Source organism: Hyaena hyaena, unplaced genomic scaffold, assembly GCF_003009895.1.
Source record: "Hyaena hyaena isolate Hyena2069 unplaced genomic scaffold, ASM300989v1 scaffold_1262, whole genome shotgun sequence".
Taxonomy (NCBI): Eukaryota; Metazoa; Chordata; class Mammalia; order Carnivora; family Hyaenidae; genus Hyaena; species Hyaena hyaena.
Window position 1 is genome coordinate 67441 of NW_024081896.1, and position 27944 is coordinate 95384.

The following is a 27944-nucleotide window of genomic DNA, read 5'->3' on the forward strand; positions in this document are numbered from 1 at the left end:
TAAAATATGGATTTCTTACAGGAAGGTTTTATAAATACTATAATGTAAATAATATAACCTCATTTATTATTCTAAGTATATCTAGTATATAATCTACATATTTGAGTTTAATATTTATTATTTTAAATATATTATTGTATATAACCCACATATTTGAGTTTGTTTAATATGATCTATAAACTTCTTATAGAAAAGAATCATTAGGAATATAACAGCAAAATCATGAGTTTGGTTTAATTTTATAAGCAAATATTTAGAATTAAGTAGCTGACCACTTGACTTTTGTCTATAATTTGATGTTTAAACAATTTTAATTATCAGAAAAGCTTTTACTTCTTCATATCAAATTAAATGGTTGAAACTTATCTTTAATGTCACATGAGGCTACCTTTCAATTTTTAAGAGGCAGAAGTAACTGAAAATTTTGTCATGCAAACATGAAATTGGAGATTATTACTCCCTGGTCTCAAAAATATTTATACAAAATAGAAAATTATTTTTTTCTACATTTTTATGATTTCATGTTAAATTATGTAATGTTAAATGGCATCTGAAGTGAAAGAGATGGATGGATGGACAAGGCAAACTTTCTGATTTTACCTGATATAAGCCAAGAGTGTGCTTATTATTTATTTCGTTTTGTTGACACCAAGTATATACAACCAATAAGCTGAACACAAAATAAATCAGGATCTTTATAGAATGGCTAATGGTTAATGACTAATGCGAAGTGGGAATCCTCAAATACAGATGTCTTCAGACCATGTATTTCATCTGGAATAGTTTTTCTAAAGGGCTAACCCAGATCTAACAAAACTGCTATGTACCAGTTCTTCCACCGGGCTGTGCTTGAACAAAATACTTTAACATTCTTCCAAAAATAGATTCAGAAAGGAACTCTCATTTTATGGTGGTCATTCTTTGTAACTACAAAGCTTCTATAAAGAAAGCATTAAGGCGCCCCTTAAAGGACTACCTTAATATATATATATATATTAATTAATTAATTAATATATATATTATATATGTATAAAGAGTTTTCTGTGTAATGAAGAATATTTGGAATCAAATATGATATTCTGAAATAAGGACAATCACTTTAAGTTTCATGAAGAAAGCATAAAAGGAGATATTGAGAGGGCTGGAGAAAAATCAGAAAATTAAAAACACAGAAGGAGAATGAGCAAATAGGAACAAAAATATTTTACATGTTCACATGTTCCACAGCACTTTGGTACTAATTTTTTACTAAAATAACCAAGATAAAATCATTTTGCTCATAAGTCACCTTTACCTTGTTAAGTTATGCTTCAAAAATAGGAATAATATCTTATCAACTACATATAATACAAGACCATGATTCAAAATCATTTGAAATAAAGAGTAAAGTGCAATGGTGATATGAGTTATTGAAGTCACTATTAACAGTATAATTCATATTTTAGAAGCTGGATTCTTTAATCATACTCACTTGAGGGTTTCTTTAAGGCAAAATTTCTGTATACTGATTTTGTACAGTTTTTGTCTTAAATCTACACAAGTTGATTTTGTCCCAAATTGAATTCTTTACATCCATTTCTATTGAACTTGGTTTACAATATATTGAAGTAATTTAGAATTGTATTAGTACCTTGTAAAATAATATCAAGTCCATGACGTTGAAGTCTGACTATAATAACCTTCCTTTGATTACTTAAAGTTATTTTATGTACATCATCCTAATACTGAAATGGGGCTTATATAAATATAACTAAATATTTACTATATTTAGTAAAAAATTAGAGAGTAATTTATTGACTTTTACTATATCATGGAAATAAATTAGTAAGTCCTGATTAAAAATTATAAACATTACCCACACATTTCAGTAACTATAAATTTATTTTTTAGTTGTTAGTTCAATAGCAATTTTTAAAATGAATAAAAGTAGACAAATATGACATTTCAGGTGTATTTGTTCTATTTTTACTAAAATGTACATTTTAAAAACATAATGTGGTTATTCATCTTTTGTTCATTATATGCATCATAATACATTTTCCCAGTGTGAAGGTTATGTCCTCTGTATTTGTTCTCTTTTTGTCTTAAATCCTACTCTAACCATATACAGACAATGGAATACTGAGCCATATAAAAGACTGAAATCTTGCCATTTGCAACAACATACATGACTCAAGAAGTTATTATGCTAAGTGAAATAAGTCAGACAGCGAAAGAAAAATAACATGTAACTTCACTTATAAGTGGACTCTATAAAAAGAAAACAAAACAAACAAGACAGAAATAGTCTCAAAGATACAGGAAACAAATTTCCTGATTACCAGAGGTGGGGGAAAGGTTGGGAGCAGGGCAAGATGGATGAAAAGGATTAAGAGGTACAAACTTCTAGTTACAAAATAAATAAATCATGGGAATGTAGTGAATAGCACAGGAGGAAGAGTTGGTAATTTTGTAATAACTTTGTATGGTGACAAAAAGTAACTAGACTTCTCAGGGACCATTTCATAATGTATAGAAGTATTGAATCACTATGATGTACACCTGAAACTAATTAGATATTGTGTGTCAATTATACTTTGGTAAAATAAAATAAAATAATAGTTGTGGTGATTGCATTTAATTGACTTTTTATGCAACCCCTCCCTTGTCTATACATACTTGTCATTAAACATTAGGGAGAAAATGGTATGATAATATAAAAACTGATGAAATAAGGGTATGATGATAATAAAATCTATCTTTTCCAAAATGCTTTCTTTTCCACCACCATTACCTATGACCATGAACTAGCTTGCGTTAGACTGACCATGTGGCATGGGATGATAAAAAAGGATTCCTGGAATGACGGTAAAAGAAAAGGGAAACTCTTAGGTAGATATGTCCAGTGATCAAAGACTGAAATGCAAATCAAGTGATTTTGGTGGAAATTGAATTATTTTTTGTTCATATGTATATATTCCACATGCATTTCTTCCAGGGGAAAATTTTTGAACTGAACTTCCTTAATAAAAATGTGGAAATTTGTAATATGCTTGTCTATTTCTCATTTTTAAAAATATTTCTGTTTTAGATTGGCAAAAGAATAATAGCATCATTGAATATTTAAGTTACTTAATGGCATCAAATCATTTCACCTTACATTGTTGTGTAAGTGTCCACTCCAATCACTAATGAGATCATGCTAAAGAAATCTAGAGTTTCTTTAAAATAAATTAGTGCTTAGGTAAATTTACAGGAATGTCACTGTTTTTCACAATCAGTTCATAATACAATGTAGCAACATTTTGCTATCTATTGGGCACTTAACATTACATGTAAGAATTCTCTTGCAAGGCAAAATATTCTGATTTACATATTGTACCAAGATAGCATAAAACTGTATATAGCACTGAAATAACTACTAGCATAAGTGATGATAAAGTTTTAAATATGATAATACATTTCTAAACATAAAAGCCTTAACAGGTTTGAAATCCATGTTGCTTTAAAATACTTTTAAAAAAATCAAGTATGCCTATGGGTTGAGAAAAAAAAGGTCGTGCTCTTATGTTTCATTAAGTAGCAATTTTGTTTAATTTAAAATTAATTGCAAAGTTAGAAAAATATGACTTAAGGGTGTTTTTAATACATTGCTACACTGACTAATGAAGACTCTCCATGTGCCTTTCATTTCTCTAAGTCCTCTGTTTGCCTTCCCCTCCTCCAGCTCACCCACTACCCTCCCAACCCCAACATATGTGTTACAAGTTCACCAAAAGGTTTTTTTTCTTTTAAATAAAATATTGCCAGTAAACTGGAATTTTTACCACTAAGTCCCTGCACATTAATTGGTCAATAGTTCATGTAGATCTTCTCCTCAGATATATTTCTAGCCTATTTCTAACATTCAGTATAATTGGTATAATTTCATGGTTTCACTACTATACTTATGTTCATCTTGACAATAGGAAATTCCCAGGATGATACCGTACCAATACAAGGTACTGGGATTAATCAGAAACTAAATATATTACATTAGACTAACTATATTTACTTATGCTTTAGGGAATATATCTTGGTGCATATCAGAATCTACATTACTTTGATCTTAGTATAATGGGAAGTCTGGAAGTGTTTGATTTAGATCAGATTTCTAATGCTGACTGTATTGCAAATCACAATAATTTTGAAGTTTCTTGACTACTCCATTTTTATTTATATAAGATAAAGGTTTAGGACTATAGTTTATCTTTAAGTTTCTCCTGGCTATTAACTTTGTTTAGAGTTTTATTGTATCCAAACTTAACAGAATGGCAAGCTATCACTGAGATATTTAAGTGTTTTTATCTTAAGTGTTTTGTTTTCATAGGTATTCTTTTTAAGATTCACCTTGGGATATTTATTAAATGCAGATTTTCCACTACAGACTCGTGGAATCAGAATAACATATACATTTTAAAAAGCTTTCACAGTATTCCTGACATAGCTACTCTTGTCTATGTTATTTCATAGTAAATATTAGAATTTTGAGAAAATAATCCTTTTTCCTTTGCTCACATGTATACGAGGGCATATAAAAGTTATAGTTTTAAAAGCCAGAAAAATAAATGATATATTGCTTTGTTGCAAATAACTGAATATGCAATAGGCAGATCAATGTGTTTCACATTTCATTATACAATATTACCTTTTTGCTTTAGGGAAACTGGAAGCTTTACTTCTTTCCCCTTAATAGGCTCTAGGAAAAAAAAGAGCATTTATTTGAAGACAAGATAAAAGGATTTGAGAACACATATATAATGGAGTCAGTGAGCTATCAGTAAGGTGAACTTGGGTGGAAATTATATAAATGTTTTCTTGTAAAAATGCTTTTAATCATACAGAGACAAGGAAACAACAGTAAAGAGTACAACAAGCCATCCTTTCTGATCATTTTCATTTAAAATAAATGTAAATTGTTTAATGAGTTACAATCTATTTGTTCATATAATAGAATGGGCTTTTGGATGGATATAAACTTATTTTAGCTGTAATTTTTGTAAAACATATGGCTTCTTGAAGTCTCCCCAAACTGTTATAATCAGCATTAACTTAGTTTACTTCTTTCAGGATACACGATTTTTTAAAAAATAAACAAATGGAAAACCCTGCATCTGTCATGTAAATGTGGTGCTTTAGTCATCAGGCTAACACATTTCAAGAATAAAACTGAAATAAAATACAAGAGACAATTTTATTTATAAACACCCAACATCTTAACAACGTTACCCTTAGTTTAAAAAAAAACAAAACAAAAACTTCATTTATTCTACCAGGGTCAAATACAAAGTGACTCTAATCATATCATGTGTTTCAGACATATATGTGGTGATGTCTTGAATAGGATCATACTTCCTCAACAGCCTATGTAAAAGGAAAACTTTTACTCTTCTGTCTTCTCTGCAACATATCTCAGTAAACATTTTATAGACAAAAATGGCTTTTGATGCAGGGAGAAGAGAAGGGAAGGGGGAAAAATCTATCCTTCCATCCCTTTGTTCTATTCCTACCTATGGTTTTGGGGGAATGCAGAATATGACAGTAGGACTCGTAAATAAATATCTCATTCAAGCAATCACTTAGAATTGAGTCCAGGTGACTTTGGGCAGTTTTAAGAATGGACATGGGAGTAATATTGAAAAGGCTGTGTCCCTCAAAGCAAGATTTTCTTGGTAGATAAACTATAGCCTTAAATATCCATATGTTTGCAGAATATTTTTAAATGGTTTTGATGGCAAGGAAAAGTCCGTGTTGCCATTTAATGTGCTGAGTATAAGAAGGGCCTATTTTTTTTTTTTTTCTGTATTTCAGCATCTGAAGATGAAATCAAGAGCCATGGATTGAATAGACTGAGAAGCTTCATTAACTTTTTTCAAGCTAATGGGGGTAATTTACTGCTTTTGCATTTCCTGGCTAATCCAAAAAAAATTAATGTATTGTGAAATGAGAAGTGATGGTGGGGACAGATTCCTAGTGGGGTGGGAGAGTGCAGCACCTGGAATTTCAAGTTCAAGATGCAGCATATTGATTTAAGTGGGAAAGTGTATATGTTTGCATGAGATTAAAGTAGTTATAAAATACAAGACTGAGGGAGAGGACCCACAAGACAGCTTTGACGTTGACGGAGAAAGAAGGAAGAGGTGGAATGCAAATTTATAATGTATTTGAAAGTTATAAACTCATCCCTTTAAATGTGGAGAAAGTTTGTCGAAGTCGGACACTCAACCAACTGAGCCACCCAGGCCACTAAAATGGATTTTTAAAAAATGTTTTAAAGTTTATTTTATTTTTGAGAGAGAGAGAGACAGCGAAAGACAGAGAGAGAGACAGAGACAGAGACAGAGACAGAGAGACAGAACGTGATTGGGGGAGGGGCAGAGAAAGGGAAACACAGAATCTGAAACGGACTCCAGGCTCTGAGCTGTCAACACAGAGCACAACCCAGGGCTTGAACTCATGAACCATGAGATGAAGACCTGAGCCGAAGTAGGGGCTTAACTGACTGACCCACACAGGTGCCCTTATAATGTATTTTTTTTAATTGTTCATTTTTGAGACAGAGAACGTGCATGTGTGTGAGCAGGGGATGGGGGGAGACACAGATAGAAGGAGAGAGGGAGAATCTCAAGCATCCTGCACTGAGAGCACCGAGCCCAACCTGGGGCTCGATCTCAGTACCACAAGATCATGACATGAGCCAAAATCAAGAGTCCCACACAACCAACTGAGCCACCCAGGAACCCCAAAAGTGATTTTCATTTCCCAGTTCAATAATGGGAAGATGCCTTCTGCTCCCAGGCTGGATCATTGCTTGCAGTGACTTTCTTGAAGCTCATTTCCTCTCAGTGTCCTTTTTTACTTCATGGGGTTTTCATCTGATTAAAGGAAGTACAGCCTGGAGTAGGAAATGAGTGGGATATCAAATCTGATCAAAACTGTGGAGAATGTTATATGGAAATTCTGTACTTCTATATTAGGTAGGATAGGGATATTGTTGGCTTGGGTCAGCTATTAAGGTATTTTTTTTTAACTCATGTGTATTGTTTGTCAGGAGCAAAGCATTGGAGAACACTTTTTGGTGTGATTTAACAAATATAGTAGTTTATTTATGTTTGTCCAAAATCCTACAGAAAGCCTTATAAATCTTGATTATCAAGATCTAGGGGTACTTAGTTGACTCAGTTGGTTAAGTATCCAACTTCAACTCAGGTCATGATCTTGTAGTTCATGAGTTCGAGCCCCGCTTTGGGCTCTGTGGTGACAGCTCAGAGCCTGGAACCGATTCAGATTCTGTGTCTCCCTCTCTCTGTCCCTCCCCTGATCACCCTCTGTCTCTCTCTCAAAAATAAACAGTAAAAATATTTTTTAAAAATATCTGGAACATATTTAAAGGTGCTTTGATATAATGGAGAACTCTCAAATTCATCTGAGCAAGGAGGTTGTGGGAAAAAAATTCACAAAAGAATAGGAAAATGGTTTCAGGTTTTTAATCCCTCTACACTGCCCCAGACAAAGGCGGTAATAACTAGGGTGAGTGTCCACAGTGAAGTATAAATCATTGGGGTCAGTTTCAAAGTCCTCAGAAAACTTACCACATCCTTAGTTCTACCTTTTGTTTGCACAGGTGGGAATGGCCAGGAGAAAGCATGCTGATGACAAATAGATATTGGGGGATCATCAGGTGCATGGTCCTGAGCATCAGAATATAAGGAAAGACAAGCTCTGCTAAGAATTCTCTGGCATAAGATCCAAACACACACATGTCTGGGTCACAAAACTATAAAATACCTCTAACATCTGTCATATTACTCCAGTGCCAGAGTAACTTAAGAGTGCTACTATTGAATTTGTAGTAGAGGATAATTAATTAATCTCTTTGTTGCCCTGTTTGGGTTCAGTTTGCATTTCCTCAGTCCATGGGTGAATCTTCCATTCTCATATAAATCAGACCAGCTGTTAGAAGTGTCAATAAGATAGGGAATATAACCAATACCAGGCGTGGCTAACAATATTGTCTGGTTTCTGGATGCTCAAGGTCACACAAGCAGGCCTCTGCTCTCATAGGTGTGCTGAGAGGTCTTAGGTGAGTCCACCAGCCAAGGAAAGTCAGAAGCTGACCCAGCAGCAAAAGCCAGCAAGATGTGTCTTTCCCCTGCTCTTTTTCTTTGGAACAACCAACACTACACCTCTATCTTCTTAAATAAAGGCACAGTCTAATTATGTTTCCCTAAAAATGCCTGATTAGCTCATGGTCATCATATTCCCAATAAATGGGGCCCCAAAGGATTTTTTGTGTAATAAGCCTGGGTTTATGAGTTGTAACATTGTTTCAGTATGGATTCTAATGTGTACATGCAAGTGGAATCCGATAAGACCTGGCAAATGTAGGCAAACTTACAGCAGCTTAACAGAAATAATTCACAAAATACTGTGACTCCAATGCAATAACTGGATTTTTAGCAAGTGGAATTGCTGCATTCTGATTCTGCCACAGCTCAGCAGCAGGCTTCAAAGAGCCTCTTCAAATACAGTAATACTGCAGAGGTGTTAAACGTCCCTGAAATTTTACCTATATATAATATATAACTTTTTTCTTTGAATTTTTTTGTAATGATAAATTATATTCAGAAAATACAGGGAAAGTGGCAATAAAATTCTTCTAAAATAATATCTAACTTATACATAACAAAGACATTTGACGGCATGAACACAATTGAATAATACAACAGGTGCATTTGAAATAGTTCTAAATCAATAATCATATGCATTGAACCTTTATATACATAATTTTCTAGTGAGTGTGGAGACATCTTGCAAAGTACACGATTTAACGTTGAAAACAAAGTGTTCGCTAGGAAATTGCTTGTAAATTGTACATTAATAACAATAACAACGAAAATTGAAATTACAGGAGTCTGCTTAGTGAAGTGGTCAGTGTGGATTTAAATTCCCCAGATAATATTTTCCAGGACAAATTTTTACAACTACCATTTCCAACTAGCTTAAGCTTTGGCACAAGTGAAGTATTTTAAGTAACAGTTTAAATCTTTGATAATTATCAATGCCTCAAAGGTTGTTTTAGAAGTAAGCTCCAATCTTTCTTTTGAACTGCTTTTATTGTGAATAAATAATTATGGTCTAAATATTCCTGTGGCATAATTGTGAACCAAAATAAATGCATCTCATACTTCATTGGAAGGAGGGAAGGTTTACTTTGTATTAATTACGGTTTGCAAATCATATACAAATATGTGTGATATACATATCTCTATATATCTATATCGCTATCTATCTATCTAGTTATAGATATCTCTATATATCTCCATATATGTTTGGATTTTCCTGGTAGTATCTTTCAATGACACTTCAGTTCTCATACAATCAAGAAAAATAATCTCATTAACTGTTAGATAAAATGAGAAAGGAGACTGAGGAGTACAGATAATCACTGGAGAAAAAATAGACTAAACTCTTCTGTGGGAATTAAGGGGAGCCCCCTCAATAGCAAAAGGACCAGGGCTATATTTTCATATATTTCCATACTACAGAGCCAATGCATCTGTGTCAAATAGATTTTTCAAACTTAGGTAATGAACTCTACACTCAAAGCAAAATTGCTTTGAAGAATAGAAATATAAGAACCTTATTTTAAGGAATAAGCGGTATCTGTATTAAAATGAAGAGATGGACCTTAGTATCTGAAAGACTTACTTGGATTCTTGTCTTCCCCTCTTACCCACAATGTGATACTGAGTATCTTATATTATCTATGCTTCAGCTTCCCTGTTTATAAAATGATTGACATCTCAAGCACAACTTGCTAAAGCGAAATGTGTAAAGTAGATACCAAACAGCAGATGCCCTGCTTTGCTCAAACAATTCTTACACATTTTTCTAGCTAATTCTTCATTGTTCTTACTTGAGTTTAATAAAACTTCTTCAGGAAAGCCTCTTCAGATTCCCCACACTTGACTAGAGCACCCTGTATATCTCCCCTATAATTCTTATTTCTTTAATTAATTATGTAAGTAATACTGTGAATTCCATGAGAGCAAAAACCATGACTTTCTTGTATTCCTGATGTCTGGTGAGTACATGTTCTGATTATTGTATATTAAATTCACAAAAAAGTAATTATTAAATAGATGGCATTTCAAATAATTGATAAAACACACATATACATGTATATGTACACATATGTATTAGCTTATAAATATATAAGTGTATGAATTTAGATGAGAGAGTTCAGGGAAAGCTGAAATAGAGAAGGCTTGATGCTTTATGCTTGGAAAGAGACCTGGGATTTAGGTGGACAGAAAGGAAAATCAATCCATTCCAGAGATTGAAATCACAAAATTGAAATAAGAATGTCATGCTTTTTCATAGCAACAAAGAACCAGAACAAGACTCAAGTAGACAGAACTTGACTAAGTGTCTTTGAAAAGAATAATTCAGAACTCTAATTCCAGAGTCTTCCTCCCTATTACTGGCTTTGCTACCTTCGTTTCTCCAGTGATTGACAAGTGTTTGGATGGATTCTGCACTAAATATGTATTTTATGAGTGAATAGAAAAAAGAGAATTAAAGCACATGGAGGCAAGTTCTTTCCATAACTTTCACTTTCCTTCTTTTTTTTTCCTCTTTTCATTCTTTAATAAAAGTCCTTTTTCTTTTTTTCTTCCTTTTGGAAATTGTATTCAGAGCACTTTTTATGTCATAATGAACTAGAAGAAAATTTTTGAGGGACAAATAAATAAATACAAGTTTTCAAATTTATGATATTATCTGTGCAGTTTGGGCTCACACATATGCAAAGGAGATGACTCTAATGTACTATGGACTCTTTCAGAGTTTTGCTAATAAGTTTCTAGTGTTATGTCAAATTGACTCTATTACCTTTATCCTTCAAAACTGAGGAAGTCTTCCCGGATTTTTCTTTTCTAATTTCTGAAAGAGGAATCATAGGGAGAAAAGGTTACAAAGAATCAGAGACAGAGAAAGAGAAAAAAACTTGCGAATTTTTTCATGTTTTGTTTTGTTGCTTTGTTTTTTCACTGGGGTTTAAAGACTCAGAGAGGCTCTGAGTTGATATTCAAGACAGACATGTCAACTAGGATAAGTTGCCTGCAAAACATATGTAAAATATGCAAAAGATACAAAATAAACCCACAAGTTATTATCACAGTTGGAAGATTATGATAGACACATAAAAAGGTACAAATAAAATCCTATAGGCTTTGGAGAAAGACTATGTAATAATGGTAGCTAACATTGTCTATTTACTATATATAATAGGGAATGTTCTCTATTGTTTGGTCATTCAATGTTCATAACAACTCTGTATGGTAGGTAGATCCTGTTACTATTTCTGTTTTTCACATTGAAGGATTAAATAACTTTTCCAAGGTCACATGGCTCATGACAAGAGACCTGAGATTTGAACTGATATTCTTCTGAACTCAACCACAAAGGTATTGGTTCTTAATAGCTAAATGATAGGATCAGGAAAACCTTTGGCAGGTGATACTGAGGCAGACCTTGCAGATAGAGAAGATTTAAAGAGATATAGATGAGGGGCACCTGGGTGGCTTAGTCGGTTAAGTGTCCGACTTTTGCTTAGGTCATGATCTCACTGTTCGTGGGTTCGAGCCCCGCGTCGGGCTCTGTGCTGACTGCCAGCTCAGAGCCTGGAGTCTGTTTGAGTCTGTGTCTCCCTCTCTCTCTGACCCTCCCCTGCTCACGCTGTCTCTCTCTCTCTCCTAGAAATAAATAAAACATTAAAAAAAATAAATTCTGGTTTTACTTTATAATTATGATGATTTTAGGCTGTGTAGCCCAGCTGCAAAGAGTAGACTCTGCATATACCTTGATATTCTGTCTTCATTATATGCCAATAATCTGAATACTGATCAGAATTCTGGGGAGTACTACAATGGGGTGCATATTAGTCATTTAAGTTTATCTCTGCCCAGCTTTTTGCAGAAAGATCAGCACATGCAATGATTTAAAAAAAGAAATTAATCACTTCTTTAAATATTTGGGAGCCAAGGTAAACTAGGACCTCCTAGGCAGAGAATTAGCTACTGAGCCCTAAATCTGCTACAAAAGATTTTGTTTTGCAAAGAACTTTATTAGCCATGAAATTTTTCTCATCTAATCATGTTTATGCCAAGCTGTCAAAGTTCTCACATTTGTATAAAAAATATTATTACGTAATTTGCTTGGGGGCAGGTAAAGCTATGTCTTGGTCATCCTTGCATTCACATACAAAGATAAAATGTTATTTTATATCATTAAGCATTTTACATATGATTTTGCTATGAATTGAATGTTTATGTCCTTTCAAAATTCATATGTTGAAGCCTAAAACCCAATATGATGGTATTTGCTGGTGGGGCTTTGGAAAGGAATTAGGTCATGAGGTCAGAACCCTTATGAATGGGATAGTGCTCTTGTAAAAGAGACAAAAGAGAACTGATCTGTGTCTCTGTCTCTGTCTCTGTCTCTGTCTCTGTCTCTGTGTTTGCCTCTGTCTCTCTCTCTCTACCAAATCAGGTATGAGGGCATCTGTCTGCAAACCAGGAAGGGATCTCTCATCAGGAACCAAATTGACTGACACTTTGATCTTGGACTTCCCAGCCTCCAGAACTGTGATAAATACATTTCTGTGTAAGTCACCCAGTCTGTGCTACTTTTGTTATAAGAACCTCGAGTGGACTAAAACAAATCTCTTCAATTTCTCTTTCTTTCAGTGAGTTAGGTATTATCTACATTTCATAGTTTGACAGCCAAATCTAAGAGGGGTAAAAACGTGCCCAAGGTCACAGCTATTAAGCAGTAGTGGGGAACTTGAACCCAGACTATCAAACTACAAAGTTAGTGCTAGATACTATGCACTGAGAGAATAATGGGTTATAAAGTAGTAGATAGCATCTCAGATTCCCCCTCAGAATGACCAGTGAGCATGTATGCATCACTACCTCATATCAATGTTATCTGTAACTACCCATTTGCCATAGCTTTCCAAATACTTCTGAAGCAGGACCGTGTCATCTGGCACATACTAACAATTCAATAACTATTTATTGGATAAATTAATAAATTTGCCAAATTTTGTGCTAACCACACATTATTAGGAAAATTACTCTTTAACATTTACATTAAAACGTAATAATCATTATAATCACCTTCCGTGGTTAGTTATTACCCAACTTTTCAATCCCAATCTGGCTAAAGTATCAAAGTAAAATGAAATTGTTGATATTTGGCAGTTTTCATGGGCAAGAAAGTGTATATTTCAACTTAATATCACCTACCATTTTTTTCTGGGAAGTTTAAACCTAACACTTTACTTTTCATTATTTAAGAAATTTTAGATGGTGAATTTCCAATCTGAAACACATATACTTATATACCTATTTCAATGTTTACAATGAGCTCTAATCATCTATTCATTTTAAATATGGTATATCCTATTTTAATTACAATAATACTTATTATCTATAGTCCGTATTGTCTTTTGAACTTCTTTTCATAATTAGAACTTTTCTTCTACAAACACACTTATGTGAGTTCTTGTAAATTAGTCACATAATAGTTTAAGCACTCAAACATGAAATTTATTTTATGAAATGATGCACAGAAATTAAAAAAAATATAATTGAATGTAAGAAAATTGTAAACTTAAAAATTATTAATATAATAAAAAGTAAGTAGAGTTTTTTATGAATACTCCCATTATTCATGATATAGAATCTCAAAATATACTTTGAAATTCACTTTGTGGACTAATTTATTGAATTTATATACTTTTGAAAAATTAATGAACTTTAATGATTTTTACAGCAGATTAAGGTTTGCAGCAAAATTGGATGGAAAGTACACAGGGCTCCTAAATACCCCCACCCTTAACAAACACAGCCTCCCTTATCATCAACATCTCTCATTAGCATGATACATTTGTTACAAATCAATAAGCCAATACTGATAGATCATTATTAACCAAAATCTACAGTCTACATTACGGCTCGCTATTCATTTTGTTCATTCTATTGATTTTGACAAATTATAATGACATATATCTACCATTATAGTATCATATAGAACAATTTCACTGCCCTAAAAATTCCCTGTGCTCCATTGACTCATCCCTCCCTCTACTGAAACCCCTGACAGCTACTGAACTTTCTACTATAGTTTTACCTTTTCTAGAATATCATGTAGTTGGGCCTATACAATGAGAAGACTTAAGATTGACTTTTTTACCTTAGAATTTAAGGTTTTTCTGTGTCTGTGACTTGATAGCTCATGCATTTTTAGCACTGTAAAAAATATTGTATAGATATATCATGGGTTAAATGTCTGCATACCTATAGAACAATAGATCTATTGGTTCCAAATGTTAGCAACTATGAATAAAGGCGGTATAAATATTTGTTTGCAGATTCTGCATGGACACAAGTTTTTAAATCATTTGGGCATACACTAAGAAGTATGATTGCTGGATCATATAGCAAGAGTATATTTAGTTTTATAAGAAACCACTATACTGATTTCCAAAGTGGCTACACTATTCTGTATTCCCTCTGACAATGAATAAAAGTTCCGGTTGCTTCACATACTCCTCAACATTTGATGTGTTTAGTGTTTTGTATTTCTGCAAGTCCAACAGGTGTGCAGTGACATCTCATTATTTTTTATTTGTAATTTCCTAATGATGTATGACATTGAACATCTTTTCATATGTTTTTTTGTTATCTGTATATCTTCTTTGGCAAAGTATCTGTTCAGAAGATTTAATTTTGATGAAGTCCAACTTATGAATTTTTCATTCATGATTATTGCCTTTAATGTTGTACCTAAAAAGTCGTTGCCAAAACCCAAAGCCACCTAGATTTTCTTATGTTATCTTCTAGGAGCTTTATAATTTTACACTTAGGTCTCTGATCCACTTTGAGATGATTTTTTGAGAAGGTTGTAGAGTCTGTGTCTAGCTGTTCCTGGTTCTGCTTCTTTTTCTCCTTCTTCCTCTTCTCTGGCCTCTTTTCTTTCCCCTTCCCCTTCTCCTTCCCTTTCGGCTTCCCCTTCCCCTTCTCCTCCTTCTCTTCTTCATCATTCTTTTTCTTCCGGTTCTCCTCCACCCCTCCTCTCCTCCGTCTCCTTCTGCTTGTGGATGGCTGACTTTTCCCACACAACTTGTTGAGAAGGCTATATTTTCTCCATTGAACTGGTTTTGCCTTTTTGTCAAACATCAGTTGACTGTATTTTCATGGGTTTATTGCTGGGCTCTCTATTCTCTTCCATTCATCTATTTGTCTATTATTTCAGCAACACCATGCTGTGTTGTTTATTATAGCATTATAGTTATAGTTGAGATAGTAGTGTCAGTTCTCCAACTTTTTAATTCTATTGTCTTAGCCACTTTGGGTTTTTTCCTTTTCCATATACACTGTAAAATCAGCTTGTTGATCAGTTTGTCAATATCTAGTGTGATTTTTATATGATTGCATTGAATGTATAGATCAGTTTGGGAAGAACTGACATCTTAGCAATTTTGAGTCTGCCTACCCGTTACCATGAAGTAACTCTCAAGTATTTGTTTCTTTTATTTTTTCATTTAAGTTTTGTAGTTCCCCTCATGTAAATCTTACAAGTATTTTATTAGATTTATATCTAAATGTTTTCTTTGTTGTTGCTAATATAAATGGTGTTGCATTTTTAATTGTATTCACTCTAATTTTGCTGGAATATAAAACAGCAATTTACTTTTGTATTAATCTTGTATCCTGAGACCTTGCTATAATTGTTGATTAGTTCCAGGAAGCTTTTCTTGATTCTTTGGGATTTTTTCATACAGACAATCATATCATATGTTAACAAAGAGTTTTATTTTCTCCTTCCCATTTAGTAAAGTTTTATTTCCTTTTCTTGTTTTATTTCATTAACTGTTATTTCTTTTTTTTTTAATAGTTTATTGTCAAATTAGTTTCCACATAACACTCAGTGCTCATCCCCACAAGTGTCCTCCTCCATGCCCAGCCCCCCCTCCCCCCCACATCCATCAGTCCTCAGTTTTTGTCAGCATTCAGTGTCTCTCATGGTGTGCCTCTCTCCCTTTCCCCCACCATTTCCCCCCTTCTTCTCCCCATTGTTCCTCCGTAAAGTTCCTCCTAATCATCCTATACATGCAAACATATGATATTTGTCCTTCTCTGCCTGACTTATTTCACTCAGCATAACACCCTCAAGGTCCATCCATGTTGCTACACATGGGCAGATCAGGAACACGACAGGGATGTCCACTCTCACCACTGTTGTTTAACATAGTGCTGGAAGTCCTAGCATCAGCCATCAGACAACAAAAGGAAATTAGCTAGTATTTCTAATACAATGTTGAATAGATGTGATGAGAGGTGATATCCTTGCCATTTTTCTTATCTTGGTGGGAAAGCCTCTAGCCATTCATAGTTAATACTGATGTTAGCTGTGGGTTTTCAGTAGATGTTCTGTATCAAGTTAAGGAAGTTCTGCTGTATTTCTAGTTTGCTGAGAGGATTTTTTTTTTTATCATTAATGGATTTTAGATTTTGTCAAATGATTTTCTGTACCTATTGAATTAATAGATCATGGGTTTCTTCTTTAGCTTGTTGATGTGATGAATTATATTAATTGATTTTTCGAATGTTGAACCAGGTTTGCATACTGGAATAAATCCCACTTGGTCATGGTGTAATTTTTTTTATTCACTGTTTGATTTGATTTGTTTATACTTTAGATTTCCATGATATATTTTTTAGAGATCTCTAGTCTAACATTACTTTTAGCTTAGAGATGTATATGCACATGAAAGAGAAAATTGAGGTTCAAGACTCTCAAAAGAGATTTAAGTGAGGTAAAACAAAAGCTAATGTCATTTCAACAAACTAGAAACTATACTTTATACAGTGCTTGTCAGTGTGACAAAGTGATCCCCCTATGAAATAAGGACCCTTGTCCATTTAGGTTCCTTCAGTTGGGACTTCACTCAAAAGGAGGATACATTTTTGTATTTTAAAAAGATTAATTCAATCTACTTGGTAAACATTTATTCAGTGCCTCTTTTGTGTTGGGAGCTGGAAAAACACAAATGGTTGCACTTAGTTCAGTTCATGCTAAAATGCATCAAGACGGATGACGAGACACATATACAGGGCACTGGGCCCATAGTATATGAATTAATAATCTCTACCTGATGGAATGAGGAAAGATTTCACAGAAGCACTGCCATTTGTAGTGGATTCTGAAACTGGATAAAAAGTTTGTCATCAAAGAAGAATTTGAAAGATATCTCCGATATCAGCTAACCATGGAAGGTGAAAGTTCATGTGGCTGAATCTCTGGATATACAAAGTAGGGAAGAAGAAGTGAGAAAAAGCTTGAAAGTCACACCGAGAATTGGTGGGGAAGGGATCTACAGTATCCTATTAAAGAATTCACATCGATAGGCTTCCAGTGATGAAAAGTCTTTAAAGATGCTAAATCCAAGCATTCTTTCTGGCATCGTGTCAATGTAATTAATAAAGTTTTGCTCATAAAAGAATAGTATACATATTAAACTACCAATACATAAGAAGTCACTGTCAGTTTGTTTGGAAATAATGACAAAACTGAAACCACCCACAGTTGTGTTCTTCACATTCTCCTGTCTCCAGGGGACAATATCTTCTGTTTCACTTTTTATAGTTTCTTCTGTGTGTGCGTTTCAAGAGCATGATTTCTACATCTTGGGTGCCATTGTTACTAACACTTATGGTTAAATCCTATATAGAGAATCTTATGTCCATAAATTAAGTATCCAATAGCATGCTTTGCTCCAGAGATGTATTTTTTTTTATTTTTAAGTACGATTTAAGTGTATATTTTGAAATGTAAACAGAGTAAATACTTCAAATAACATAATTCTTTTTAGTAGATTTATATAACATTTTTAAACATTATCATTTTAGAATCTGAATATGACTTTCTTGCATATACTTTGTAGAGATTGTACTTGCAGTCAGAAAAATAAATCTATTCTTCAGCATTTAGGGAAAAGTGGAAATATCTCAGGCACAGGAGGCAGTTTTTACAAATGAGAATTAGACAATATTATGACTGGAAGTTCTTCTAGAGATTGCTTAGTGAAATAATCTTGGCCTAGAAATATAGGCTAGATAAAGCAGGTAACTAGCCTAATGTCACAGAATAAATTACAGGAAAGGTAGACTAAGCTATTTACTTTACATATATGTTTGAGATAGCTCTGTACTCTACTGTTCAAGCAGGTTAACATTTTTAATGACTGTTGGCTTTCATCAGTTTTTTTTTTCTTCCTCAAGGACCACAATATAAGTGCTAACCTTAAGTTAAGAAGTGTTCACCATGACTTTTATTATCAAGACTTTTAAGGACAATATAAATATTTTTTATGGGTCATCTGACTAGTATTTTTTTATTCTAGTATCAGAATCAAATAAAATAAAACCAAACTTTGCAAGTTATAGTATTGAAAAATTTTCTTAACTTATATTTTGTGATTTTTAATTCTGAAGATCTGAATTAATTTGTTACATTTTTAAAGAATTACTTTTATCAGTTTATACTATATCATCATTCAATAAAAAATCGGGGGAGTAATAATCAATAAGACACATAAATTTTATGTAGACTGTTGATAAAATTTTCACATTCATTCTTGAAAATTATTTCACCTAAAATGAATAATTTTGTTTACAACAAGAAGAAAGTAACAATGCATTTTTATGTGGGCCTAATGATGTCATATGATTTTTGCAATTTGACTTTTAGAGAGTGGAGCTTAACAGGATGTTAGTTTTTACACAATTTTATTCAAAGTAGTGTATGCCAATGTTTTTTTCCTAAACAGGTCTTTAATAGAAAATTGATTTATAAATGAAAGAAAAGGCCAATAAAAAGAAAAAAAAAATCTCAGGAAACAACCCTTGTTCTAACCACTAAACTTCGCCACATAACTTATAATCTACTTTTTACTAAAGATTTCTAAGGGAAAAAAGATCTAATTTATATATGGCTTCAGGATAATAACAAGAGTGGAAGGAAATATTAATAGAAAATTAAGACATAATTAGCAGCTTGATATTCTTGAGTTTGTAAGGAGGAATTTTCTCGATGTGTTGTATGGTAAATACTACTATGCATTTCCACATTCCTTTACATAATCTATCCTAGGGTATCAAAGAAACAAAGTTGATTTTTCTCATTTGCGAACAAAATTTTAAACTTCAAGTATTTATGTTAAATAATTTAAAAATGTTTTACATGCCAAATCTGGGTGATGGTTATTGAAATTGTATATGAGGAAAAACAAGATTTGTAAGATAATTTCACTATGAGGAAAATAAAAATGACATATTACAGATTTAAGGATGACTTAAAGAACTATCAACATAATATTAAGAATGCATATTTTTACTGCTTTAAAATTATGAAATTATATTAAGTATTGGTAAAAGAAATCTGAAGTTCATTACCATTAAATTCACAGATCATATGACAACTTTCTTCATATTTACAATTAGATTTGACTGGGCTTTAAGAAATGGTTAAAAATTGCATTCTATTATTTTTACATGAAGCTTTGTTTGAAGTTAAATCAAGACAAGGTTTGAGAATTATAAGTGTAATAAGAGCACACATTTGATGTAAAAAATGTGTTGCTTTTAAGAATCTAAAAGATGGAGGGGCGCCTGGGTGGCTTAGTCAGTTAAGCGTCCGACTTTCGCTTAGGTCATGATCTCTCGGTTCGTAGGTTCCAACACCGCTTCGGGCTCTGTGCTGACTGCCAGCTCAGAGCCTGGAACCTGTTTCAGTCTGTGACTCCCTCTCTCTCTGACCCTCCCCTGCTCACGCTGTCTCTCTCTCTCTCTCCTAGAAAAAAAAAAAAAGAATCTAAAAGATGGTAATATTTCTGTTAAGAAACTACTTTGATAAATCATGATAGGAGTAAAATGCAGGCCAAGTAGGAATGACACATTGCTCTTGGTTATGTTGTCTGTTCTGATAATTTCCAGTAATTCAGTCCATCTCTGTACCAGTATCTCTGACCTGTAGTTAATAAGGTTACTTGGTGTTAAGTTTGGTGACCCCAGTATGAATTATAAGGGGAGGTTCTTAGGACAGTCTTTAAGTGTTAGTGTGCTTCTCCATAAAATGCCCAGAATCTCTAAAAAAAAATGGACACAGAGTCCGGATAGACAGAGGAATGATTCATTTTCATGATAATTGAAAGGCAGAATATCTGCACGGAAACAGAAATTTGGGCATTACAATGATTTCCCTGTGTGACCTGTACTTGCCTTTAGCGTATCCTCCATAAAATAAAAGTGATCAAGTCACACATTAGGTTAGTAGAGAAAATGGATCATTAATAACAAAGAATCTTTAACTTTGAGAGAGAGGTACAGCACAATGTGTCTCATAACATCACCTCCAAATCTTGTCAACAGCATTGCACACATTTCTCCTTTATTGAGCTGAAATTCTCATTGGCGCTGAACGGCATTCCTGCTAATGCATGTGTGAATCACATGAACGAAATGTTGCATGGCAGAATGCGGCACCCTGATGGAGATCAATGTAACAATACAAATTTCTCCTGAATAAATGTTCTGTTGTGATAGGTAGGATTTAGACCTGTCTGCTTATTAAAAGGAATTTCCTATACTTAAGATAAAAGAATTCTAAGAACCTTCTAAAAGTATTAAATAAGAGTAAGAAGTCAAATGTAGGGCTGCCTGGGTGGCTCAGCTGGTTAAGCGTCAGACTCTTGGTTTTGGCTCCAGTCATGTCACAGTTGATGGGGTCAAGCCCTACACAGGGGTCTGTGCTGACAGCGCAGAGCATGCTTGAGATTCTTTTTCTCCCTCTCTCTGCCCATCTCCTGCTCACACACTCTCTCTCTCTCTCTCAAAAATAAACAAATATTTTAAAAAAAGAAGTGAAATGTGCTGTGAGCAAGTAAGACAGTAGAGAATTGATAACGGTTCTCTTGAAAGTATAAATATGCAGAGTACACTTATTTTCACATGCTGTGTAGGCTCCACACATAAACCATCTTCTCTCTGAAGCCCACTTCATGCTCCTCACTCCCATTCCCCAGCGCCTAGTCTGTTGTGGGCGCTCAATAAATATTAAACAATCAAAGCACAGACTGTTGTCAAAAAGTTTGGAATTCACAGGAATCAATAGAATTGTTATCATTTAACATTTATTGAGGGTCAACAGCATGACTTAGTCCACATGTGCAAATAGGTTATTTCATAATCACATAGTAAGCAAATACTTAAATACAGCTTGTATTAACTAAACTTTCAATTTTACTCCATTGATCTTAAATATAAAATTGATCTTTTAAAAATAATGTTAACATATCATAAAATATAAACATTAATGATTTAAATAAATAATTTTCTGTCAGAAAATCATTACTCTTGTTAACATTCACTTCAAAATACGGGATAAATCTATAATAAGTACACATCACATATTCTAGGTAGACCAGTGCACATACAAAGAATAGAATAATCTGAAAAGGTGAGAAGAGATATGACAAAAACACAAAGTATATAATAGCATTGGGGTTTCACCTGCTGTTATGACAACTTAAAACACTAATACAATTATGTAGGACACCATTGTTTACAAAATAGAATCAAAGGCAAAGAAAGGCAGAAACTCTTCAGGAGAACATAAATTAGCTTGTTTGTGAGTTTAGAAACATTTCTTAATTTAAGGCAAGATGGAATTTTTTATCATAGGAATTGAACTGCATTGGATACATTTATGAACCACATGCCCCAGTTTTATCCTGAATAAAATGATTACTAATTGTGTTCAGATTTATTCTTGTGCTTAAAAGGCACTTAAATTCTATTTAATCTTTTTCTGTGCATATTTTTCTGTCATGTTTCTATTTAGTGATTTTGAAGTGATTTTTAATTGTTAAGAGGATGGAAAATTATACTTAATATTTCTGTAGTGAAACTTTCAGTTTAATTTTAGGATACTGAAATATCTATAAGTATTCAAGTTTATAGTGTGTTTCTCCTTAGCATTTGAATTTCAAAGTCTTAGAACTGGAAATCCTTCTAGACTAGCCTTCCTCTAAAGAAGGAATAGCCTCTATATTCTGATATAAGGAAACACTGCTTAAAAACTTTGTTTAATAGAAAAAATTTCCACTTGGAAGCAGTAAGAGATCATCTAATTCAATTCCACAGTAGTAAAACTAAGAAAAGCAATGAAAGCAATGTTTCATACTTAGACTCAATTTTTGCTTAATTGGGCAACTGTTTAAATATGTCTTTCAAGTTTTTTTAAGAAATTTACAATAGTTGCAATTACTACAATTTAATTTTTCAATATGTTTATCCATATGATAACTGTTCACCACATGCAATTTTTTTTATGTAAGAACACCATCGGCAAAGATCATAACAATATGATGTCCTTAATGAATAATGCATACTTAATTTTTTTCTTCTAGTTTCACTTTACAACTGAAGAATTTAATCACTTATGTCCTGGTTTCTGAAATATGGCAAACTTCACTATTGCAAATCATATTTTGATGAAATAAAATATTCTTTTAATTGCACAGTATTTAGAGGCCGTGTTCCTTGAAATCTGGATCACCTAATAGTCTTTTCTTCAACAATCCCTCTGTTTTCATTCAACCCACAGGTATCACTGAATATATACTGTATGCCAGCTCTGCTACAGGCTTCCAGAACAGACTCTTAAAGAAGACCTTAAGTGAAATCATGCATACATGTGAATGAAAGAAAAGGAAAGATGATTTGCAAATGATTTAATTTATTACTATTTCCTTTACCTTTTCACTATTGGATTTAAGTCACCTGAAGGAAGACAAGTAAAAATAGAGAGATGCTGCAGCTCCAATCTAGAGTCCAGATCTTTAAAGTTAATTGTCTTTTTTTTTAAGTGAGTTGTGTTGATTGATGTTCTTCCCTGCCCCAGGAAGTGGCAAGCCACTGGATTCTTCTTTGCAGTGACTGTTTTGCTTATATGTCTAGTAGCAAACAGATATTATTAAGGATTTTCTTCTGAAAGAAAGCAAGTTTGAAAAAGAGAAATGTAAATGGAATTTAGGAAGCAGGTCATGTTTGAAAGTGAATACCAAGGAGGAAAATGTATACTAACTGTAAGAAATTAACGAATCTGTAAGAAAATCAACGAATGAATAAATTAAGCTTAATGAAACATGATGTACTCTCTCTAGATGTAATATAGAGTATCTAAAGATGTATCCTCATATGGTGGCACAAAGCACTTGGGAAATGTCCTAAGGTTTTATCTTTGGCATTCCTTAGGTTTCTCTATAAGGGTAGCAACATTTATTGTGTTAAACATTTGTATCTCTTGATGCATTTATATAACTGCTTTCTAAACAAGGAGAAATAGTTAATGGTGGTGGTGGTGGTGATGGTGGTGGTGGTGGTGTATGTGTGTGTACACCTGCGCAAAAGTGTGCACCTTTAAGGTAGAGAAACTATTCATAAATTGTTTCTTAATACTCAAAATTCCAGTTTAGCCAATTTAAGGTCTTCACAAAGAGAATAACTAAAAAATGCATGATTCATCATGAGTTAGAGATAAAATAGAGTTACAGTTTTGGACTTTTGCAGAAGTTAGATTAACTAAATTTCTACTTCTTATGTGATATGAGGTCTAGTTTACTAAATTATTTTAAAATACAATTCATTCCACCTTTCACTCTATGAACTTCTCATAATATAAAGTTTTGCTTAATCAATGTTTCCTAAGTACAGTTATAATTCAGACTAAGTACAGAGGTTGAATATACACAATTTTATACTTATCGCCAAGTGTATTTTAAATCTAGTAAAAATTTTGAAAATTATATTTTCCCCTAATACAAGTTCACGAGTACAAACTTAAATGAATAAAAACAACTTCAAAAACTATTTAATCATACTTCAATGCATTATAAATTAGTCTTAGATTACTTATACTTCTAAAGATAACTAAAAACTGCATAAGTAAGAGAAGTACACAATAGATTTAAAGCCTCATCTTATGAATAAATTTTAGAATACTCATGAAATATGTAGAATATCATTTACTTAATTTCACATAAACTTCTGATTTTTTAAATCACAAAATGTATTTTTCATACCAATTATTAGTCATAGACATATCATCTCAAAAATATGAAATTTATCCAAATACTCTATTTTTAAGGTATTTATAGTTGAAATATATGAGGCTTTTGCTTTACAATATTTAAATTGAAATGATATACTGAGTCAATATAAAAAGAGCCATTGAAAGAACCTCATTTTTTTACAAGCTAAGAGCTTAAGATTTTATATGATAAAAGGCATTTTTCATAAAATAATGAATTATGAAATTATCTGAAGAAGTAAGTTCACATCTCTAAGAACCGTTTATAGTCTCCTACCTACTTTAGGAAACACTATAGAATTAATGAAACTGACACCAACATGCAGGTAAGACGAAATAAACAATCTGTTTTTAAATCACTTATTTTTTAGGTACAAGTATTAGTGTTGGGCATTTTGCATTCTAGTCTATCTTCTCTTAATATGCTTTGGCTATAAAACCAAAGCTACAAATGCCAAAGATGAACAATGAACACCTTTATGCTAGAAGAAAAAAAATTATGAAACTGAGTAAAATCGATGTGGTTTGATAGTTTATCTCACCTGTAGTAAAGTTGACTTGATAAGGAAATATGCTCATGTAAGGACTATGCAATTATCTAGGAATTTATCATTTTTCATACCCTTTCCCATGTTTTCTCATTTGAGCTCCACATCTTGTTCAATAGGCAGGTCAAATATAAGTCATTCCTTTTTTTCTACCCCCCAGAAGAAATTTAGGATCAGGGCCTTCCTTGCCTAAATGAACAAATTAAAACTGAATGTAGTGCCATTCCTCTATTTTATATGTCAGAGACAGAAATATCCACATCAAATGAAGTTGATAGAAACATTCTGTTGAATTTTTAAATTTCCAGAAGTCCCTAGAAGCCAAAATTAATCTGAAAAGTTTTTCAGTGTAATGGTAATCCAATTTTATTTTGAAAAGCCCAAGGAAATAAATGTTTGACCCTTCATTTAACTTAGTTGAATCCTTAACTTTAATGTACTTCTCTAAAATGTGAGAAATTGAAGAATTTTCTTGATATATTTATATCAAAAATATAAATTTTTGATAATAAGAATTTAATTACTCCAAAATTTCAGAGGAAAAATTATTTTGACTTCATCCCTGACAAAATTATTGCTAGCTCTGTTTTATTACAATGACTAATAAATATTATAATAGATGAAAAGCCAAAGAGTGGGGGAACCATAATTAAAATTATTAGCACGCTAAGCTCTAACAGAAAGCCCAACATCACTTTAAATGTTTTCACTCTACTTTACTCTTGCATTTTTCTCAGGCAAATTCTGGAGTGATATATATACTATATAGCTGCATAAATAAAATGCATTACTTATAACATTATGATTTTTAATATTAAAATTTTAGACTTCTTGGGAGAATCAGTTGCTGAAGTCACAATATAAAGTCAAATAATTTACTTTTGGTGCTTTTCCCCCTTTAAGTGCTACATACTATTTTTTGAGCATTAGATGTTGTTTTTGCATCAATAGAATTGTGCCATCTTTATTCTTTAAACTATGATCGGTCAGGTAGTAAAAGCACAAATCAATCAGAAAAATTTGTCTACCAGTTACCCCAGATCACTGACTTATTTCCAATCATCTTCAGCATTTTACCTGATTTAATTAAGAAGTCTGTGGAGTTTTCTTGCTCTGAATTTATACTCAAAGTTAGTTATACAAAAGAACAAAAATCCAGATTGCTGCCTCACATCCTTCCTGGAACAGAAAAGCGTGCAAGGACAGTGATAGCGAGCAATAGATAGAACAGTTATTGTCTTCCTCCTGTCTGAATCCAGTGCTTTCCTCCTCATGTTGTTGTCTCTCTAAAGAAGATAATGTCAACCTCCTTCATTTTTTTTTACCTTGCTCCACTGTCTTGGTTGTTTTCTCTTCCTTCTTTCCAGGTACAGCTGCAAGGCAGAGATAAGGTTTAAATAAAAGTTCCAGATGGAAATGCTGCTTCTGCTCAGAGAAGCATTTTGTAACTCATTCGTTGCCAACTCTTTCTTCTAAACAAGCTATTTTAAAGCTTTTTCAGCTTCTCATTTCTCTGTAAACCAACTGAAACCTATTTTAAACTGAATGTTAAAAAATTAGAGAAAAAAAATAACTTCTTACCTTCTGACTAGTTTTTCCACACCCTTTTCTATTTTCTCCTTTTATACTCTACTTTGATAAACAAGCTCTACAAGGAATTCTACTTGACAGGACTATGATTAATCAATTTACAATCCAGGTTATTGCTGGAGTCATTCAGTGTCTTGAAAATGTCAACTAGATGCTGCTTTAAATTCAAGCTTAACTTAGCTTAATCAACTGAAAGGACAGTGTAGTCATGCTTGAGATTCATTTAAATATTAAATAAAGTCATCTCGCAGTGGAGTACTCACTATTTACCTATTTATACGTGAAAACAGTAGATATTATTCATTCAAAATCAGTATACCCCACTGAAATCATTGATTCAAGTAAGGGTCTTCAGACGATACTAGCAGCCGTTTGATGAAGAGGAGTGGAGGGGAAGGACTGAATATTGCCATCATACTCAAGTATCACTTCACAGAGCTACAAGGGGGGGGGGGAATTCAACTTTGTAATGAAGCACTGTGGTTGTCACCAACAAAACCACTGAGGAAACTTAGAACCACTCATAATGGGACATCCAGACATTCTGACTTCTTAATAATATGTAGTGCGATGTGTATAAATAATAATACTCTCTGAAGTGTTCTTGCCAAAGCATCCAACTATTTAGCTGGAATCCAGTTAAGCCAAAGATTTAGTTTTCGGCTTAATCAAATACAGTATATAAAAATATATCAAATAATATTCTGAGGAAATAATCAAAGCAATCAAAAATGTCTATGGTGTAACTGGACATGTTCTTTTCAAAACCTATGTTAGGTTTTAGCATCATAGGTTATTCTAGCTCTATATAATAAGTGAATATTTTTTCTTTTTTGATTCCTGGAAGATTCAGTGTAAGATTAGTGTTAATTTTTCCTTAAATGCTTGAAAGAATTCACCAGTGAAGCTATCTGGCTAGAAATTTCTTTGGGAAAGAATTATAATTATGAATTCAAAATATGAATCCATTTATTGGAAAATGTTCTTATTTTTAATTTTCTGTAGGATCTATAATGATGCCTGCTTTTAATTTTCTGATATTGATGTTTGGTGCTTTCTCTTTTTTTCTAAATAAGTTTTCATAAGAGTCTATCAGTTCTATTAGGTTTTATGGAAAATCTAACTTTTACTGTTTTGCTTTCCCTATTTGTACAACTTAATTTACTACTTCATTAGCTTTTATTATTAAATTTTTTGTTTTTCTTCCTTCAGCTATTTTTGGGTTTAGTTTTCTGTATTAAAAATTATTGGCTCTCTGGATATTTGATTTTCAGATTTTCTACTTTTCTAATGAATATTTTTAGAGTGTGTAAGTTTTACTCTAACACTGTTTAGCTGCATCCCATGTTTCACTGTAATGCTTCCATCATACATTAGATCAACATATTTCCAAATTTTACTGTAATTTTTTTATTTGATACATGGGATATTTAGAAATGTATTGCTTACATTTATTATAGTATCTAGCATTGTTTCTAGCATAACAAGTAATTAATATATCTTTGCTTAGTGGTTAAATGTACTAATTGACAAATGATATGTCTTAATAAGAAATGTTCTGGG

General features: G+C 32.8%; 1 protein-coding gene across 1 annotated transcript in view; it reads right to left on the minus strand.

Annotated features, from left to right (window-relative positions):
• The window catches only part of TRDN (triadin), a 307272-nt gene that overhangs the window by 55449 nt on the left and 223879 nt on the right, over positions 1-27944 (minus strand). Inside the window, exons 22-24 of the mRNA XM_039223086.1 lie at positions 26117-26164; positions 10915-10965; positions 4667-4717 (exon numbers count right to left, since the gene is read on the minus strand). Of these exons, the coding sequence (XP_039079017.1) occupies positions 4667-4717; positions 10915-10965; positions 26117-26164 (150 nt within the window). The remainder of the gene's footprint in view (positions 1-4666; positions 4718-10914; positions 10966-26116; positions 26165-27944) is intronic.